The sequence below is a fragment of the Orbicella franksi genome, chromosome 13 (genome assembly GCF_964199315.1).
Source record: "Orbicella franksi chromosome 13, jaOrbFran1.1, whole genome shotgun sequence".
NCBI lineage: Eukaryota > Metazoa > Cnidaria > Anthozoa > Scleractinia > Merulinidae > Orbicella > Orbicella franksi.
In genome coordinates this window covers 5,482,401-5,501,679 of record NC_138157.1, presented here as the reverse complement: position 1 = coordinate 5,501,679, position 19,279 = coordinate 5,482,401, and the positions used below count along the sequence as shown (strand labels likewise).

Below are 19,279 nucleotides of genomic sequence, written 5' to 3'. Positions count from 1 at the left end.
AAAGCCAAAATATATATAAAAAAATAGCCTGACTTCTGAAGAATGTATTTGTTTCTTAGAGGTCTATATAAGAACTCGACCGGGACCCAATCGGACCACCACATAATAAATGAGTTTGATTCACCATGCGAGATGCGAAATCTTTAGTTCGCTTGCTCGATTCCGGGTCTTTGCGACGTGTTCATGGGCAAGACATCTTAATCTCACAGTACCGCTCTCTTCCTTTGTCGTAACCTCGCGCCTAAACAGTTTTCCAAAGTGGCGGAAGGTTCTGGTGATTTTGCTTGTGCTTGTGTTTGCGTCGAATTTCGTTTTCACTTGGGTTATCTATTGCTTGCGTTTGTGCTAGCGCTTGTGCTTGCGTCGCTAGTGAAAACTAGGCTTTAATAATCAAAACTGCACGCAAGGTTGGAACTACGACACAAAAACGGGCTGGATTATTGAGGCCATAATATCGAACTGAAACGTAAAGTCTCAAGCAGCAGCTTGTAATGAATTATTGCCAGGGGATGGCTGGATGCCCTGATCAAAACCTTTACACGATTAACTTTTCTTATTTGCATTACAATGTAATTCAACGTGGATGCGAGACAGTTTCGGGCATAAACTACAAAAACAAAAAACAAAAAAACGAAATTGGGGCTATTTAGCTCTCGTGACATGTCAGCATAAAACATAAATTCATACCACAAAGAATGATCTCGTTTGATGGCTGGTAGCCTTCAAGAGCTCGAAAAAAAAAATCATAGACGTTAAAATCTGAACCGTTTCTTGTTCAGGAAATGCATATAATTCTCTTCACTTAGTCCACAACAGATACAACAAATGCGTCAACAAATTAATTTCGAAACATTTACCATTGCAACAACAAGCGTATAATAATGTACACATAAAATGTATATGAAATCAAATCACATCTATATCCTTATTTGCCAATAATGATCTCTCAGACGTATGAAGCTTAAGGTCACTTTTTCATGAAATGTAGCTTGTCTTGTCACTGTTCTGCGCATCATTAAAACCTTTATCAGGCGCAGAGTTTTTATCAACATTATTTGAATCTGATTCGTTTGCTGGATTGTCCGACTCATTTTGGTTTTCTTGTTTCTCCTCTTCATGATTATTATCATCATCATCATCATCATCATTATCATCTTCCTCAGAATTCTCAGAATCGTCTTCATCAGATTTCTCTGGCTCGGAGCTTGGAGGCGTGTTTTCATCTTCCTCTTTGGCTGCGGGACTTATTGCCTTTTCTGGAGACGAAGTCTCTCTCCTGGAACCATCATCCTGTTTTTTCTCTTCCTCACTCGGTGCTTCAACATGGGTAGATTTATCATCGTCCACGTTTGAAGGGGTTGAAGGTTCCTGGTGTTTTTCGTTGGGTGAGAGCCGAGAATTCAGCTCCGTCTCTTTAGAGCTCTCCGCAGCTGCCCGTGATTCTGAATCTTCATGCTGCCAGGCTTGTATTTGCGGCTTCTCTTCATTGTCCTTGGCTTGATTCAACTTTGAATTGTCTTCCATAGTCTCAATGTCTTCAACGTCTTCATTTCCCTCACGCCTGCCTTCGGCGTCCTGGTCTTTATCGCCGGAACTCTTCCTTACGTCTTCGACCTGTTCAAGTACTTCCTCCAAAACTTCTTCCGCCGGAAGTAGGTCGATTGGCTTTTCCTCCTTTGTTTGATGTGTGTCTTTCACTTCAGCCGCCTTCTCCTGGAGCAAGCCGCTGGCCTTAAACACATTACCAACTGTTAAACTATCTTCCTTGTTATCTTCCTCTTTAAGTCCTGCGTATTCTTGTACTGGGGTCTCGTTTTCAAGCTGTGTAGGCGGCGAAGCAGATATTGTGAAATTATCTTGTGATACTCGAAGCCCACGAGTAAAGGTTGTGAGATCTGGGGACAAGTTGGATACTATATCACGCGGTGACTCGACAGACTCAGTTTTGACAGTTTTTGACTGGTCACGTGGCGAGAGTTCATTGCTTTTGTTTTCGACATTAGTTTTTGCAAGATGACCCCTTGGTTTCCGTTTCGAGTTATTCTTCTTTGGCAATCGTCCTTCTTTGTTGGTCAATTGACCGTTGCCGATTTGAGGTAAAAATGGTGCTCGGGGACTCCTTGATAGTGAAGACGCTGCACCGCCATAATTCGCTCGTTTAAAAAACCTCCCTCGTTCGACAGCCACGTAATTTTGTCCCGAGACTAACTGCGAGGGGGCTAGCACCAGCTTGCCGTCGATTGTATATAGCGCAGCGATTGCGGCCGCCACGAAAACGTGCTCTTGCACAATGTTTAAAATTTGTTCCATACTTTGCTGCAATCGCTTTTGAAGTACGATTTTCACACTCGGTCTGAACACATCTCCATTACAGAACACGTGAATGATTTTCAACTCTCGTTTGCCCCACTCGTAATCCATCTTATGTCTTCCCTCCGTCACAATGACCGTTTTCTTTGGAGAATTGTTCGTCTTACGAGGCGGACGCCGCTTTGAAATGCCCAGATCGGCGTAGTTCAGCTTTTTAAACTCTTCCCGTCCTGCCGCCACGTAGACGCTCTTGTTTTGAATATTCTCTAAGCTCTGGATTGGTCGACCGCCGATGGGTGTACAAATTTTCCTCACAGCATTAAACGCCGCAATGTGCGCTGTAACTTCATCATACAGGGCGTCCATTGTCCGGATGTGACGTCTGTTGATAACAAGCGTTTTACCAAGAAAGTTGCGGTTTCCATTCTTGTACACTTTTACTGTAACTGTCGGAGCAAAATTGGACGCAACTGCTGCCATTCTGGGTGTCTGTTAAGAGACAGGTTCAATGCATATTGATCAGTAAGCAAAACCCGACTCAGCTTATAAGACATGCAAAGGAAATAAAGTCTATTTCTAAATCTGAGCGCGTTTCGTATTTGCAAGCAGGTTATTCATAGGTAAAAACAATGGGACCAAGATTTTGTGTAGATATCCCAAGTAGCGAAAAAGTTATGCACATAGTGGCCGCCGTTTTGATAAAAGTACTCTTTTTTTTTACTCTAAAAGAAGGGTAACAGTTGTTTCTTCTACCAAGATAGCCATGATAAGATTTTACTGAGACATCAGTTCCACACAGCGTATTGCTTTTGCAAAATATGTTCAGTGTGTTATACAATTCGTGCGCTTTGATTGAAATCAGCGATGATGCCCATGTCACGTGAGGGACAAGTAATCTGGGTTACCGCAAAACCCATATCTTGATTTGTCACGGTTTCTCTGGAACAAAGCTAATCCGAGGCTCTACAGTTTGTGAATAACAAAATTTTCATACTACAAATGACTTTTGTACAAGCGCACGAACAGTGATTTCTCAGGCAGTGACTTTCTCAGGACGCGTGGCAATTCCTTTACTTCTATCAATATTCAATCAAGCAAATATCAGTAACTTGTCTGGTTCTCGTAAATTGTTTGTAAATTGTAGCACTTAGACCATCAGACATGATCTTTTGATCAATACGACCCTTAACCGGTTGTCAGGAATGGCAGAGATACTAAACTACAACACAAGTAGTGTGCAGCCGAGTGTGCGAATGAAAAGGTACTGCGCATGTCAGAGGAACTATCCTCAACTCGCTCTCCCCTGCTAGAGTTAAATTTAAATGGTTTTACTGAAACTTAAAAGTTAAAACAGTTGTTTTAGCGCTGAAGTTTCTTTAAAATGTCATGACTACTGAACCAACCAGCTAACTTGAGAGAGCAAGCTCTTGAGTGACGAAAACAGAATGTTAAAGCAAACTAACATTGGAGTACTAAAATAATTGAAGTGGTTCAAATTTACTACTCAATTTTATGTGTTATGTAAATATTCTTGAGTTACTCTTTGTAAAACTGAAAACTGGTTTGACATGGCTGAACATTAAAGTCAAATAGTTTTGTATCAATGATGAAGGCGACGATCGATCTTTTGAGAGTTCTTCAAGTAACTTGCAGTCACTCCTACGCCCTTAGGTGAGTTTCTTTGCTGTTGAAAATTGTTCAGAGAGCTAGAAACAAATAAATATTCGGCTGCCTGATTGACAGTTGCCGTATAGGAAGTGTAAACAGCCTGTTTTCTCTCGTTCCTGAGTCTCCAAGCAAAGTTTAATCATAACAGATGACGAAGCAGGGAGTTTTAAACTTCACTAACAAAGTTCTACCTGCCTTGGAATAAAGGCTGTTATCAACAGGTTTTAAAAGAGCAATTTCTCACCGGCTAACCACTGTTTCAGTTTGTTTATGGAAACTCTCTCTAGTGCGTTACCATGAAATAAAACCCAAATGAAGCTAAATGAGTAGTTCAAATCGTTTTATTGACTCCTAAAGGGAATTTGTAGTTTACAAATCCCTCCACTGATAAGTCTCAATAGTCTAATGTTCCTGTGGAAAATGTTCATAACAAGCGTTTTGACGACATTAATTATTTAGTAAGGAAAAGATATATTACACTGTTAACCAAATGACAACCGATGCCAGTTTTGATTAGTGGAGACGCAGCGCTATTAAGAACAATCCATGCAAATTCATTGATGTTTTTATTTTGGCGTAACTTAAAGCTTAACTGAACACTTACCTTGTCCGAATGCCAAGCACCAAATCTCTCCTTCTTGTCAGCCGGCGTGTTTGAACGGTCTCCGGCTTCAAAGTTTGGCAAGCTAAATAAAATGACAACAAAAATAAAAGTGAATTGAATTATCGATTTTGAATTCCTACCGATAAAGAGATGTTACCGTGGTGATGACGTAATAAAAAAGATTTTCTTCAGCTGTTCCACGAAAAGCGATTTGACCGCAAACACAATTTATAAAGTGCAGTCGATTTCAAGCAAAGCATCAATATTCTCATTTGTTCCCGTAATGTTATTTTTTTTGTGACGGGAAGTCCGATCATTTGGCCGGACCTTTAACCGGAAAGAAAGCAACGTCAAAATTATTTTTGTTCTATTTTAGCGTACGCTTGAAAACACTAAAATCATCCATGATGATTGATCACCACGAAGCGGTCGTTATTTGAACTTATCGCACTGCGATTTGCCAAGTAATAAATCAACAAGTGTAATCCTTCTCGTTTCAAATTTAACCATTTTTATTTGGTGTGGAGCAGATATAAGTAAACTTGTAACCTAGGTTTGTGAGAGGGCTATGTAAAGTAATAATTTTCACTATACTGTCCTATAATTTTGTAACCAATTTACATGTATTCGTGTTTATAACGTCGTTTCCATAAGCAGCTGACTGAAATACTGTTATTTTAAAGGGACGACACAGAAATCTCGGACAGAAACGGAACATATATTATCAACTGTATAGAAAAAAAAAAGATTCTAGCTTTACTTACCTTTTCAATGATTCACTGCTGATTTACAAACGGCAGAAATTCTTCTTTTCGCTGTTTTCACTCGACTCGATCACTTTTCACGATCCAACATGGCTGATTCTTTCCGTTCGCGATGTCAAGACGAGTACCATATGGAAATTTCTGATGCATTTAAATGACTAAAAGGAATTGTTTACAAGTGACAAGAAATGAAATTGCATCGTTAATTTCTTTGTCCAGTAAATAGTTTTCTCTTAGTTGCCAATAACGCACTTGGAAGCTGGGTTCGAATAATGGATCTCTTTTAACCAGGCTAATCATTGCGGCTTTATAAGTGATTCTAAACTAATATAGTGTAAGATCGAGGCGGAAATGTCTCCCGTGTTTCCAAGGTTACGCATACATAGCAACAAACTACTGACGGAGAAAGCAATTGTGAAGTAAAGTTGACAAGAATAGTTAATTAATAAGGCGCTGTCATCTCCCAGCCGAAAATGGAAATGTGTTTACTGTTGAAGATGCAAAACACTTTTATCGCTAGGCAAGAAAGCTGACTGCAGTTTATCAAAACACATCGTGTTTTTTTTGTACATTGAAAAACGTTTTCTGCGTTTGTAGTGAAAGTACGGCTTGAATGTAAATTATGGTAGAAGGTTTAGAAACACGATTAAGCTCAGCGGAGCACTGGTGAAAAAGACGGTATGTACATATGTGTAAGAGCGTGTTTGAAGAGAAGAACCTGGGAAGGAAAACCTTACATGTAAGACAGCGAAAACAAGGACCAGAATGTGAAAAAAGAAATCAAAAAACATTATTCAAACATTAGTTAAAATCACCTTAGCGAAGTTCTAGCGAAGTTCGACGTATCATAATTTACATTCAAATCAAACATGAGATCATATCGAAGTTCGATAGAACCTTTCTATTTACTGGAGACCAAAGTTGTGATTGATGAAATGCAAGCTATGCGGTGACTGGAGGTGGAACTTCCAAAAGAAAGGAATTTCAGGCTAGCTGGACTGGATGGTTTTTTGTCTTAAGTAATGATAATATTCATATAATTGCAGTCTTTCTCCTCCCTTAAAGTATTCGAGATTCACAAAACAGACAAAGTGGATTTTTTTTTACGGAGTTGTATTCGATTTGGAAAACGTATCCGATTACAAAAGCCAGGATCACTTCGTAAGGGTCGTCAGATCAACTGGTGTAACAGTCCACAGAGTATGGTTTGTGATGCCTCAGTTCATCCGTACTGCAAAGTCGAACGAGTATCCTTCGATGTCTTCCAGAAACACTTCCTGACAGATTCTTGCCAGGTTCTATTTTCACAACTGCCTAATTAAGTCATTTACATACCTTCGATAATTCAGTCATGTCTTCAAAACTTGCAGGAAGTCTTGCTCCGGTGCACACATGGGAATATCGACTTCTTCGCCTTAATCGACTTCATCGCATCGAGTTTGTCAGCTTGACCCGCGACAGAGCGAAAAGCTTTGAGGGAGCAGATATTTATGCTGTAACAATGCAGGTTAATCTACCAGCCATCTCTAGCAGGTAATCTTGGGGATGGCGGCCTTCCATATGCTCATCCTCAGTCCCGTCCTTCAAATGTGAAGACTTCCAGATACCGACTGAGTTATTAAGGGAGTGAGAAACTGATAGCTACTACTGGTGAGCAAAGTTATTTACTACGTTCATATTGAAACGGGTCCTGCATGCTGTCAATTAGCAAAGTCGAAAGCGTCCAGTTTGGAGATAAATAATGAACGATGGTTAGACTCCATGAATAAATGTACATAACACCCATTTATGCTGAAGAAGGTTATAGTATTTTTAACCGAAACCTTCACACGAAAAGGGTTTTTGCAAGTGTCAACAATTTTTAATTCTTACTTTTGTCATGCCTGACTGCCACTACGGTATTTTTTAACACCCGGTTTGGTAAAGTTTATCTTAAATCGCAAAACCACTGTTAGTAGTGACAAAATAGTTATCCAGTGTGTCAAAATAGATTGCTTCTTTTATACAAAGTGCTTCTCAATGATATCTAACATAGATATCAATTATTTCAAGGAACAGATCTGAATTTTCCAGCAACCAGAAAAATTGGTCTAAAAATGCTTATGCTTAAAATGTTTAATTTAATTCGTGGCCATGCTAATCCAGTTTGAATTCTGTCTGACAAATGAGTTTTTTCTGCACCCATCTTGTGTAATGGTTCAATGTCAAAGTGTTAACTTCAGGAGTTATTGTGGCGGGTCTTTCCAAATCGTCCCATCCTCCTTATAGTATGGACCTAAATTCCAAATATACATTTCGTGAGCATTCCTTTCTTTGCACACAGGCTTGTTATTTCGTGTGCACATGGTGCACACATGCTGGAGAGTATCCCCTCTCCACGAATGTGCATAGCGACAGCGACTTGTTGATCTAATGTCACAGGTTTGTTTCGTGTGAATCTTGCATTCTCTAGACTTCTCAGCACCAAGAACCCATGAACCATGGTGAATTTTTCCTGTTTTGTCAACGTACCTGGGTTTAAATACTTGTTTTTGCTCTCCTCTGTCACGAGTCCCTTTAACGCTTTTCCAGGTGCGATCTTTTGTAGGCAACGAATTGCAAGCTATACCCTGCTGCTGTTTAGTCGTAGCTTTTGCCATTTGTTCCTCTCTTCTTGAGCTTCCCAGTTGTAGGGCAGAAGCATACGACGCCCACTTTGGTGCAGTCTGGCGATTAAGGTTATCAACACTTGCCCACGATAGCATACCAGTCGAAAAACCTTCGGAACTTGAAGACAACTTGGAGTTTGGGACCATTGTTGGATTGTCACGACAGCTACTGGGTATCGCGTTAAGGTTATGTGGCATGGACGAGCTGATCGGTTTTTCTACTTGATATGCAGGAATACCGCAAGGTACGCCAGAAAAGTCACCAGCTGATAGAACATCCAGGTTTTCAGCTGTTGTCACATCTGGCCCTTGTCTTCTTTTCATTGCTGAATGCTTCGGCTCACGGAGTTTTCCCCTTTTAGAGAAAGGCGTGCCATAGTTGTCCTTGTTATTTGCCGCCTCGAATGCTGGAAAATTGGAAAACACGCTTTCGCTGGTTTTGCGGCTCAAAATGGCGTAGGTGTCGTTGTCGACGGGATCATAGGCGTAAGGACCGGCAACAGAAAAACCAATGTAGAACCACAAGTCATCTTTGCTTTCATATGGATAACGTGTGTCGTCAAAGCGTAGCTGAATTCCTTGGTACGTTATAACACCTTTGAAATTGACGTCTTTTTGACCGCACACTCGTTCCAGCTTCCCAGAGATATCCTTACTTCTCCAAAAGTCGGTCTTATTTTCCCACTTCGTCTGAAATTCCTGGCTAGTTACAAAGGCGTACAACCCGATTCCCTTTCCAAGGAAGTACTCAGCGGCCGATTTCCGAAATCCTTTTCCCGTCTTGTCTCGTACAATTTTGTCGCACTGTTTAATGGACAACTTTGCAGAATGACTGAAAGCAGCAAGGCTTCCATTAGGAGTAGGAAAGTGGATCATGTAGTTGAAAAGGTGAGCCCATTCCGAACTGGGATACCTGGCAACCCATTTGCTCACAATTTTATCAAGCTCATCAACGGATGGTCTTTCCTTCATACGCAAGCAGGCCTTGCAGCAAATTAGGAGATCGTCTTGGCTCCCAAAACCACGAAGACAAAGTGGTTTAAGCAGATTGTAAATCAGTGACACATCTCCATCTCCTAAATTGGCCCAGGAGCTGTACGGAGTCTCATCATGCTTGAAAAGAATGTCTTGAACAATCTGTTGGTACAGAGCAGGTGCATCTCTCGCCAGAGGGGATGAAAGCATCGGAACGTCCTCGTCACTGAGCTCACTTCTGTCGAAACCGGTAACTTCGTAAAAGGTTCGCCGCAGTTTTGATGCCCTTATTTTTGCATTACTTAAGCCTCTGATCTCGTTCTCGTCGTACGTGGTCATTTGTCGGAGCTTAACGTCTCGGAAGAGTTCGTTGAAGAGAGCAAGTGTCCCAGTACTGAGTTCCTGGACATAGCTGTGTTCTTCTTGCTTCAGTGTGTCTTCCATTTCTCTTGGAATTTCGAATTTCTTTAAGTACCTTGTAAATCTTTCACTCTCGAGACGAAAACATGGTAATCCTTTTACAATTTCAAGAAGGGAGACCATGGCTTGAATTTTTCCAATCATGGAGTAGTGGTTGAGAGTATTCGTCGTGCTAAGTGCTTTGTCATACACTTCCAGTGCTTTTCGACATATATCGATCACTACAGGCAACGAGCAGGGAAGGTTAGGCAGTTCCTCTGGCTTGAAGTCTCTAAGCTGCAGAAGGTACAAAACTCCTTTTGTCACGTAGTGATGACTGTACTTAGGCTGCTGATTTATGGCGATATCTACCGCAACGTGTGCTGCGTCGATACATGTTTCCGCTGGCATTGGCAGTTTGACGTCTCCTTCCTTGTTCATAGTGGAGTAGAGACGATGATGCAGGTCATCCTTAGAGTCCATTTCTTTCGCACGCATCTCATAACCCATGAACCGAGCCAACTGTTGCCAAGCATATGCCTTCTCCTCAGTTTGGGATGCCTTCTGGCAAATTGCGATGAGCAATCGGAGGGCTCCTCGAATACCACTGTCCCCCTCCAAGATGTCCACTATCAAAGGAGAATACCTGGTACGCACTTCATAGAAGCCAAAAACTTCGGCCTCAATGTCAGAGTCAATACTACCAACGTCTTGTGCCATATCCTCCAGCACAACTGTATCGGAAATTCTCTTGCGATCCAAGAACAGCTTGAAAACTTGCTCCTTCAAGAATTTGTTCACGTAGGATTTTCCTTCGTGAATCTTTTCCAAAAGTAGTATCGCAGTGCCCTCGATGCTTTTTCTAGACTTTACAACCTCACTGACCAGAGAATGTGCTGGCCTCCAGCCGTGGTAACCATTTGTTTCATTGTATCCTTCCAGGAGAAGTCCTCCAAAGATCCTGTGAATGTGTTTCATTAACGCGCATTCTTCGTCTTTTTCATCACTGGCCTCATAAAGAAAGTCACTGGCAACTGAATGGGGAAGGATAGCGCGTCCATCGCTGTAATAATGCAGAAAGCAGCAGAAATTAAGGACCATCTCATGAATTGCTTGAGAATCTCCCAGAAAGTCGAGGGTGCTGTTGATATGGTTCTGAAGCCTTTTCTCTATCTTGTCATAGTCTCGTCCGAAAAGCTCCAACCCGAACCAAATGAAACGCTTTTCTCTTTCAAGAACTTCTTCTGCTCCTCTTCTTCGTTCACTGTCACTTGTGATGTTGATTAGAATATCTTTCACAAGGCTCATCTCCTGCTCATCTAGTTGTCGCAATGAAGTTATGTCGAAGTCTGTGTTAGCACTCAGTTTTCCAATCGGGAAAGTTGACAGGATGACGCACTTGGTCTGTCTTTTTTCAATCTTTTCCGTTAAACGTCTGGTTTCATTCTCAGGGAAGTTATCTACCAGAACAAGAGCAGGAGGTGAAAAGTTAATGTTCTTTTCGTCGTAAATTATTCCTTGCAGTTGCTCGATTTGATAATCTGTAGCCGGTGTTATTGCCTTAACGACAGCACAACGATAGTCTTCTCGCTTGTTCCACAGGATTCTGCGACACAAGGTCGTTGCACCTGATCCCGGTTCATAAGGAACAGTGACGGTCTTGACGTGACAGCCCAGTTCCTTACCAGGTTTAGACAAGGACTTCAGTGCATGCTCAACTTTCAGGTTCGTCTCGTCTTCAAGTGTTCTTGGAATGCAATGGCTGTGAAATAGATTTGTCTGGCTTGCTTGGGCGCCCTTGTAAAAGGCATTCCTCGCTTTCTCGATGTCCTCTGCTGAACTCGGCAGTCGAGGATTTGGAATGTAAACTTCAAGATCATCCCATGAATGGATCGCTTTGTTAAGAACTTCTTTGAGTTTGCCATTGAAATACGGGAGTTCAGTTGTGGCTCCTCTCTCTTCAAACTTAGTCGGCCCAACCATTTCACGGACGATTTCTTTCAGCAGGCTCCAAGGAATTCCGGAAACGGAGCATTCTCTAAGTTCTTTCTGCAGTGAAGGTTCGGAAGACTTGATAAATGCCTCTGCAACAATCTTGCTTTCGCTTATAATGGTGACACAGTTACCTGCCGAATTTCCAAAGATACTGAAACAGCATTCCATGATGTCAACCATCTCTTTAACAGCGCTCTCACTAAGGCCAAGAAAGACGCACAAAAGCCGTCCTGGAGGAAAACAGAGTTTGTAAGCGGAGAGAGCTCGATAAACACAGTCTCTACAACATTTTATCCAGCCTCCTTTTTGCATTTCTTCGTTATTCAAAATCCAGGTGGTCCCTCTTGTTGGAAGGGTGAAGTCGTTACCAGATATCCAATCAGATGAAACTTCTTTGAAGTCATCGAGACTTCTGAGTTTTGCTCTTGGTGCATCCGTTGTTTCGTTGCAAACATAGTACAAGCCATCCTTTTTGGAAGCAGCATCAAACAAGTCAAATACTGCAAGCCAAGGGATGTTTTGCAGGAAAGCCAGATGTGGTGTTCCTCTGTACAGGGAAGGCAACTTGTTGGCAATTAAAATGTAGCCAAAGTCTTTGGAGTTCACGTCACGCAATCGGTCTCTTACCAATGTACTGACTCTCTTGACGTCAGAGTCATCCGGAACTGGGCCTGTGGCAATAGCAAGAGGACTCGATAATACCGTTTATTCTGAATCTAATTTGCTACAGTAAATGTAATAAGAGGTAATTTGTACAGATATAAAAATAAAACCGGTTTTCTTATTCATTTGACTTTACAAACTACTAAATGTGCTTACCTTCGAGTGATTCACTGGTACCTAAAAGAAAAAACCCAACTGAAGTAAACCTCTGATTTGGACTTCAAACCACGGTAACCACCTATTTAATCTTGAAAATAACTCGCACTGTCACATGAATGAATGCCTTTAAACTGTTAGGCATCTAGCTTTCTCGTATTATTTAGTTGCTAATCGAACATTTGGGATAAAAAAAAAGCGTGCCAAAACATGGTTTAATTCTGCTACTGGTAGGTTTTTTCGTTCTACAATTTTAGATCTTAGGGTGTAACATCTATATAACTACCAACCACCGTATGAGATCACAAGTAGAAAACAAACGCACTTACCTTGTTTTGTCTCCCTCTTCCATTCCTTATACTTTGCCGTCAGAGGTTCTTTCACCTGCCTGTTAACTTCATGCTGCTTCACACTGCTGGATGCGCCACTGGTTCGAATGGCAACGTCATCAATTTCATCTTTGAACACTTTGTAAAAGTCACTCAGTTTCTTTGTACATAGATCCTTCTCAATCTTGACTCCTCGTTTCTCAGTCCAACATTTACTATAGTAAACATTGTCTTTACACAATTTCCAGTCACGAGAGACCTCGATTTCAACGACGCACAAGTTTGTGCGGTTTCCCTCACTCGTTACTGGAATGAACTCTATGTTGATGCAGCTTTGATCTCCTCCTTTTTTGAGAGGGCCATCATCACTCTTAATGTGATCATCAAGGACGAATTGAAAAGCCTTCATAATGTCATCTATTTTATCTTCCACGTGAAGCCCGAGAATCTCACCTCGTTTAAACCTTGAATTCTGTTCTTGAGAGTCTCCAACTCCAAAATAAATGATGCCTTTCCTATCTGCATTTAAGCAAGCACAGATGAACTTTTTTGCTTTGTCCATGATTTTCCAAGGAAGTAATGAAGGCTGTGCACTTGTAAGAGATTTAAATTCAACTTCCCTGTTCTCTTCTGCATCGAGGACAAAGCCCCTCGGATAAGATGTGTCCTTGCCTTTGACTCCAAATGGCCTTGGGATGCCTGCATCAAAGTTGACATAATGCAAAATATCCTTTTCAATTAGTAGGTAAAAACTAGACGTTTTGTCACTTTTGTGTATACTAGTCGCAGGAATAGCTTTTAACCAGAAAAAAACTCTGATATGAAATCAGACACGAGTGACAACCTTCTGTTTTTAATGCAGAGTGCACTATTGGGATGGTTTAGGGGCCCGCTGTTCGCTAAGGCACTAACTCAATAACGCCATAACGCCATAAGATGTAAACTTTAATGTTTGTTTAATTAATCAATTTCAATTAATCAATCAGCCTTGCGAGAAGGGGGCTTGGGTGGTGTAGCTATAGGTAACCGTGTGCATTTCGCAAAACTTGGCATATTTACGTTACTTTCTTTGATGATATGACAAAAAATATATATATCTAAGCGAATTCGCAAAAACATGCCCGCTAGGTTTTTGCCTGGATTCGGGCTTCGCCTAAGCAGGGGGAAGGGGAGGGTTTCTTTTACTGACACCCCCAACTAGCTAGAACTTGAGTTTTCAGTGTTAAATAAGCTTGATGTTTACTGTGTTTCTGGGTATTTTACCCAGTTGTTTGGCCTTGTTTGAGGCTTGGAGTGGTCCATGCCACGTGCATGCGCGATTGGCCGATCTCTCAGCCAGATGGGTGGTCAGAGGACTTCTGGCCGCTGGGACTATCTTTGAGTCAATGCGAGAATGTTTTTGCGAATTCGGTTAGATATATGTTTTTGCAAATCTTACGCTATCCTTGTGGTGCTATTCTCTTAATAACAAAAGCAATTTGCTCCAAACGCATGCGCAGATTAGTTAGCGTCAAAGTCGACTACATGTTAGGTGAAAGATACATTTCATACGGGACTACCAACGAACGTTTAGTGCTTTTCCTTGTGGTAGAACATAACATGTAACACTCATGCGTTCTACCGTTGTTAGTGTGATTAACTCCGTTCTCGAGTTCAGATGCACGCTTTTTTCATTTTTTGTAATGAGTGATACCACACTCTCGTTTTGGCCGGGCATAGCAGCTGTATTTCAGGTAACGTCAGTTCTCCTTTTTAAGTGCAAAGAACGCTTCTGTGACTGCGTATCTTCTGGAATCTTCCCTGGCTCGATTCAAGAAATGTCGTCTGCTGTTTTATTACTATTGTGTGTTTGCCAGGGTTCAAATAAAAAATTGAAACATATTGCTTATCCTTAGCAGCTTGTTTGTTTCCTCTTCTATGAAAGAGAGCCAAAAGTTCATATTCAGCCGAAACTTTCCCGCGTTAGCTACGTGTAAAACTGGTAAATTTGTGCCAAAAGAAACTTCGTTATTGTTGCCGCAGACTCCGTGGCTTATAGTGAAACCGCCAATTAATTTCATCAGTCGATGAGGTGACTCGCTCACCGATGAGGGATATATTTTCAGTCATGTAAAGATCTCTGCCTCAATCCCTCTCGTTGAAACGCTCCTCAGTTTTATTACTCGATAGCATTGTGTGATCGTTTGGATCGTGACTAAAACACCACACGAGTACATACGAGTAACATACGAGTAAATACGAGTAACAAACGAATACCTACGAGTAACATACGAGTACATACAGACATCCCGGTAATATACAGGTTATACTAATACATTGGTTACATAGGAATACGTAGGAGCAACATACGATGGCAGGAGGGTAATAAACATAAAATGTACTATTGTTCCCTTTACATTTCATTTTTACATGTGCGCGGGTCATGTCTTGCACACACACGCGAGCGCGCGCAAGTGCCACAAACGCACGCGTACCACACACATGTGCCTGTGCCACATACATACGTTCTCCATACGCTCGCCACACACGCACAAAGAAACCTGAACGTTGATGTGATATGACGCGACGTTGCGCGTCAAATAAACACAGATTACGATGATTGCTCACAAGATTTAGCGCGCGCAAATCTCTCATAGAATTATTCCTTCGAAGTAATAGCATAGCAAAAGCTTCAGGATGTGTGTGTGGTGTGCTGTTACGGGGGGAGGGGTACTTTTTTATGCAATGAATTGAACCCCCTCCCTTTCGTCAAGTAAGGAGTAAAACAGTCTAACTTTCTTTCAAATTTGCAAATTTTGGTCATTCTCTTAACATAAGTACATTAAAAATCCATATATATTTTAATCCAGAGTTATTGTTATGTGCAATAATATACTCTTCCATACTGCAAGCCAGAAAACGGTTAAATAAAGCCTGGAAAAAACAACATCACCTTGAAATAAATTTTTCACTTCACAAAGTATTAAGTGGCAGACCCGCTAAAAGCGGTCCACTCGACTACGGGACCAAAAATACTTTTCCTTCATTTTTTGTCAGAGAAAAGGGTTTCACACATGTATATAAAAAGCAATTTATTATTTTCCAATTCCTTATTTTTGCTTTGCTACGAGCCAAAATTGAATTTTGGCCGAACTGAGGTTGCCGACCGTGATCAGAAAGGTAAAATTCACCGATTTTGTGAAGCGTGCTATGTCGCCTAAAATGCAGCTCACGGAATTTCGTTTCATGCGAATTTTAAGGTACATTCATCACTTTGACTGACGAAATATGGAAACTTTTCGAAAAATTCTAAGCTTACCATCGAGGCTGGAAGACACCCTACTCCGAGGCCTTTGATCACCTACTAAAATTTAGCCAAATTTGACGGGGAAAATCGCAGAAGCTGGATCTAAATAAAGCCTAAAAAGCACATCACAGTAAATTTCATACCTTAATAAACCGTTTTATAAGTTCAAACCGGTCAGTATCTCCTTGGATTGCACGCGAGAACAGATTAAAATCTGCCACATGGGTTTCGACAAAACACTGACCCCTGGTCAACTGACCCGCTATTGACCCCTTACTGACCCCCCTACTGACCCGCTATAAAATAAATGGGAAAATGAAAATCAAGAAAGCCCAGAACTATCAATAGGACCGATTCAAGTTCATCAATAAATTTAGCTTACCGGAAACTTTTAAGATGGCGGACGCGTTGCAGATTTCCGACTCCCTTCTCATTTGACTGAAGGATTTGCCACGGAAAATCGAACGCAGAATAAGTTGGAATATCATCAAGTATGGTATTTGTACCCATTAGCAAATTAAGCAATGAGAATAACGAGAAAATTCTGGCAAATTAACACGCACGCGATTAACCGCGAGCGACACGCACACGATTACATCAACCGGAAGTTCAATTTGGCAACCTACTTGCACAAACAAAGCTATCTAAGGGTCTCTAAGGAATTCTGCCTCGTCATCATGCGCACTACGAAGTCACGTGAGAAAGCACCAGCCGCCCGAGCGTTCTCGTCCCCAGTGCTACTCGTCTTAAAATGTCGTTGACGAGTAGCTCTGGACGCACCCAAAAATTCGAATTTTTTCATTGCCTGACAAAAAATGAATGCGCAGCAGAAATGAAAATTACAAAGCTCTACGCATTCCATTTTACTTCCGGCCCGGATGGCGGCACCTTCGCTCAGTTGACACAGGCGCGCTTTACGAAAAAACAAATGGTGACCTTTCCCGATCGATCCGAAGGAATCGTTAAAGTTTCCACGTAACCAAAGGAGTACGTCACCTGCAACGATGTCATTCACGATCGTAATCATCGTCCTTTGTTGTAGCAGCGGAGAAGGTGGGAAGAAACGTTTAGAACTCGGAGAATCAACCAGCTAATACAACAATTACTTTGTCGCTGACCATACCCCAAGAAATCATAAAATTAAATTCGAATCGGCAGTGGGTTTTAAGAAACGTTTGTCTTCCTTTATGAAAAGCTCAAAAGGAAACTTAGAGCCGGGTGAAAAGACGAAGAAATATCACTCTTGCTAAGCAAATGTGGCACTGGAAATGCGAAGGTGAGTGTGTTTTTCTCTCTCTGAAAGATCAAGGAGATCAGATTCTAGCAGTCCAAAATGTGTTGATATTAAATTGCCAAAATGAGTCAAAGGTCCGTGTTATAATACTCTGCTACGTACCTGGATGCTGTAGCAAATGGTCTGAACATAAAGTTTGGTTTGTTTCTTCCACATATTGTTATGTATGTATCTTTTACTATCTGTTAAGAAGCTTCTGCTGTTATAGATATATATATAATATCTTTTTTTTTAGCTCCCCTCTCTTTATTATTGAGACCTCCCCTATAGTCTCCCCCCCCAAAAACACGAACAAACCTTTTGTGGTCAGGCAAGAGTTTAGTTTGCTTTAGAGCCTTCACCCAAATTTATTTATTATTTTTTTATAATTTACTTGCGGAAATGATGTGTAAAGGTAAATAACCATAGATAACCAAAGCTGAAATTTGCGGCCCTTTCCTCTCTCCCCACTTTAGTTAGGAAGCAACTGCAACTAGCAAAACTTTATTCCGTCACAATAACATTAATCAGTAAATAACAATAATTTATCATCCATGCAAATAACTGTGAACAAATATAAGAGACAATTATTTATACATGTATAACTGATAAGGAATCATCAGGACTAGTGGGTTTCCAAATGTAATGTGGGAATTATCTCTACTAAAAACAAATCAAACATTAAAGGTGTACAGAGTTACATTAATATCCCCATAAGAAAAATATCATAATCTTTTTGTTAGCCTTTGAAAGATAATTTATTTCCTGCCATTATTTACTATTCTTTGTTAATTTTCAGACCATAATAGTGTTACATAAATTCCTTGAAGGATGACCATTTATGGATAATTCAAATAGGAATGTTGCTCTTGCAGTTCAATAAATAATACTGAAAAAAAAGGAGATGGAGAAAGAACCATTGTTGATAGTAAAGCTATGTGGCTGATGTTCTGATCAACCACAAGACGTAGAAAGTATACATTGAGATTTGTTGTTGCACATGGTTGTATAACAGGCTGAAGAGCCTTATTACCATGAAGTAACATGAATTGTAAAAGAGCAATGTCATTGCATTGTTTCCCATTCATTTTGTTCATGCAGTTTCCTAAAAAAAAATCTTCCTTAATGTACATTGAGGCACACCAATATGAATCACTCTCTTCACATCAGGAACCTCTACATGTATACCAATGCCAGATACTATTGTTATAGTTACATCATTTTAGCTGTATTATATGTTTGGTAACACCATGTACTCATATGGGAATACTGAGATAAATTGGTGTTGTTGTTGTTGTTGGAAGCACCCAAAAGGTTAAGCTTTATATAAGCTGGTTGAAAATGAACAAAAACAATTACATTGACAAAAGCAGTGGGGGATGGGGGACAAAATGGTGGAATAGCCCTATATCTAGTTTTGTAATGTCTACAGGCTTTTCTCAAGCCTGAATGTACAAAAACCATCATTAGATGTTCCAGATAAGCTAATTAAAATTGCTGCAGAGCCATTACGGAAGCCCCCAGCACACATGTATAACCACTCGATAACAACTGGCATAGGACTTTTATTTTTTTCTTGGCGTTTTTCTTAACATGGTTGTAACCACTTCAAAAGGCCAATTGCTACCCTATACCCTGGTTACCACACACATATTTTTTTTATTCTTTCCATAGCCATATGCAAAATAGATTTCTCTTCTCATATTTATTTAATTATAATACTGATGTAAATTAATTCTGTAAATAATGCACAATAAAAGTTGATCGATTGATTTAATTTGACAGTTTAATGATCTGTTGATTGTGTAAGACCCTTTTTTGTAAAAAAAATAGAACAGAATGGGATTACTTGAAAAAATGAGGACATGAAAGATCATATGAAAGTGAGCACCTTTATTACATTCCTTGCAAGGAAACATGAGCAAAACTCCAATACAACAAAACTTTCTTGAGTTCAACAGATTTTTATTCTGCTGCAGCTTACAAACCTATGTAAATAACCAGGAAGTAAATAGTTCTTACCATTAAAAAAATTTCCCTTCATCTATCAGCACGGCTTATATTTAAATCCTCTGGTCAGTGATGCAATTTCCACGGCTGATTTCCACAAACGCTTCCGTGTGTCCATAAACAAATTTTACCGTGTCATCGATAGACGTAATACATGCCGTATCCTGATTACTTTGCTTGAAAGTTTTCACAACTGCAC

At 40.5% G+C, this 19,279-nt stretch overlaps 2 protein-coding genes across 3 annotated transcripts in view; both read right to left on the bottom strand.

Annotated features, from left to right (window-relative positions):
- Positions 1-971: 971 nt before the first annotated feature.
- On the bottom strand, positions 972-5,834 carry LOC145465321 (uncharacterized). 2 transcript variants are annotated; one of them, XM_081449099.1, is made up of 3 exons: positions 5,347-5,834; positions 4,583-4,664; positions 972-2,799 (listed from the first exon to the last, which is right to left on the bottom strand). In XM_081449099.1, exon 3 carries the CDS (start codon positions 2,788-2,790, stop codon positions 976-978), a length of 1,815 nt encoding a protein of 604 aa, XP_081305225.1. In that variant the 5' UTR covers positions 2,791-2,799; positions 4,583-4,664; positions 5,347-5,834; the 3' UTR covers positions 972-975. The 2 variants fall into 2 exon arrangements, with proteins under 2 accessions (XP_081305225.1, XP_081305226.1); XM_081449100.1 differs by lacking the exon at positions 5,347-5,834 and having other exon boundaries at positions 4,583-5,229.
- A 1,610-nt stretch (positions 5,835-7,444) lies between these two features.
- Positions 7,445-19,279, bottom strand: part of LOC145465416 (uncharacterized) — a 33,593-nt gene continuing 21,758 nt past the window's right edge. The window contains 3 exon segments of the mRNA XM_081449198.1: positions 7,445-12,034; positions 12,183-12,203; positions 12,512-13,210. Of these exon segments, the coding sequence (XP_081305324.1) occupies positions 7,572-12,034; positions 12,183-12,203; positions 12,512-13,210 (5,183 nt within the window). The 3' untranslated portion in view covers positions 7,445-7,571.

Coding starts and splice junctions, on each gene's coding strand:
- LOC145465321 (XM_081449099.1), bottom strand. CDS start 2,790: ATGGCAGCAGTTGCGTCCAATTTTGCTCCGACAGTTACAGTAAAAGTG.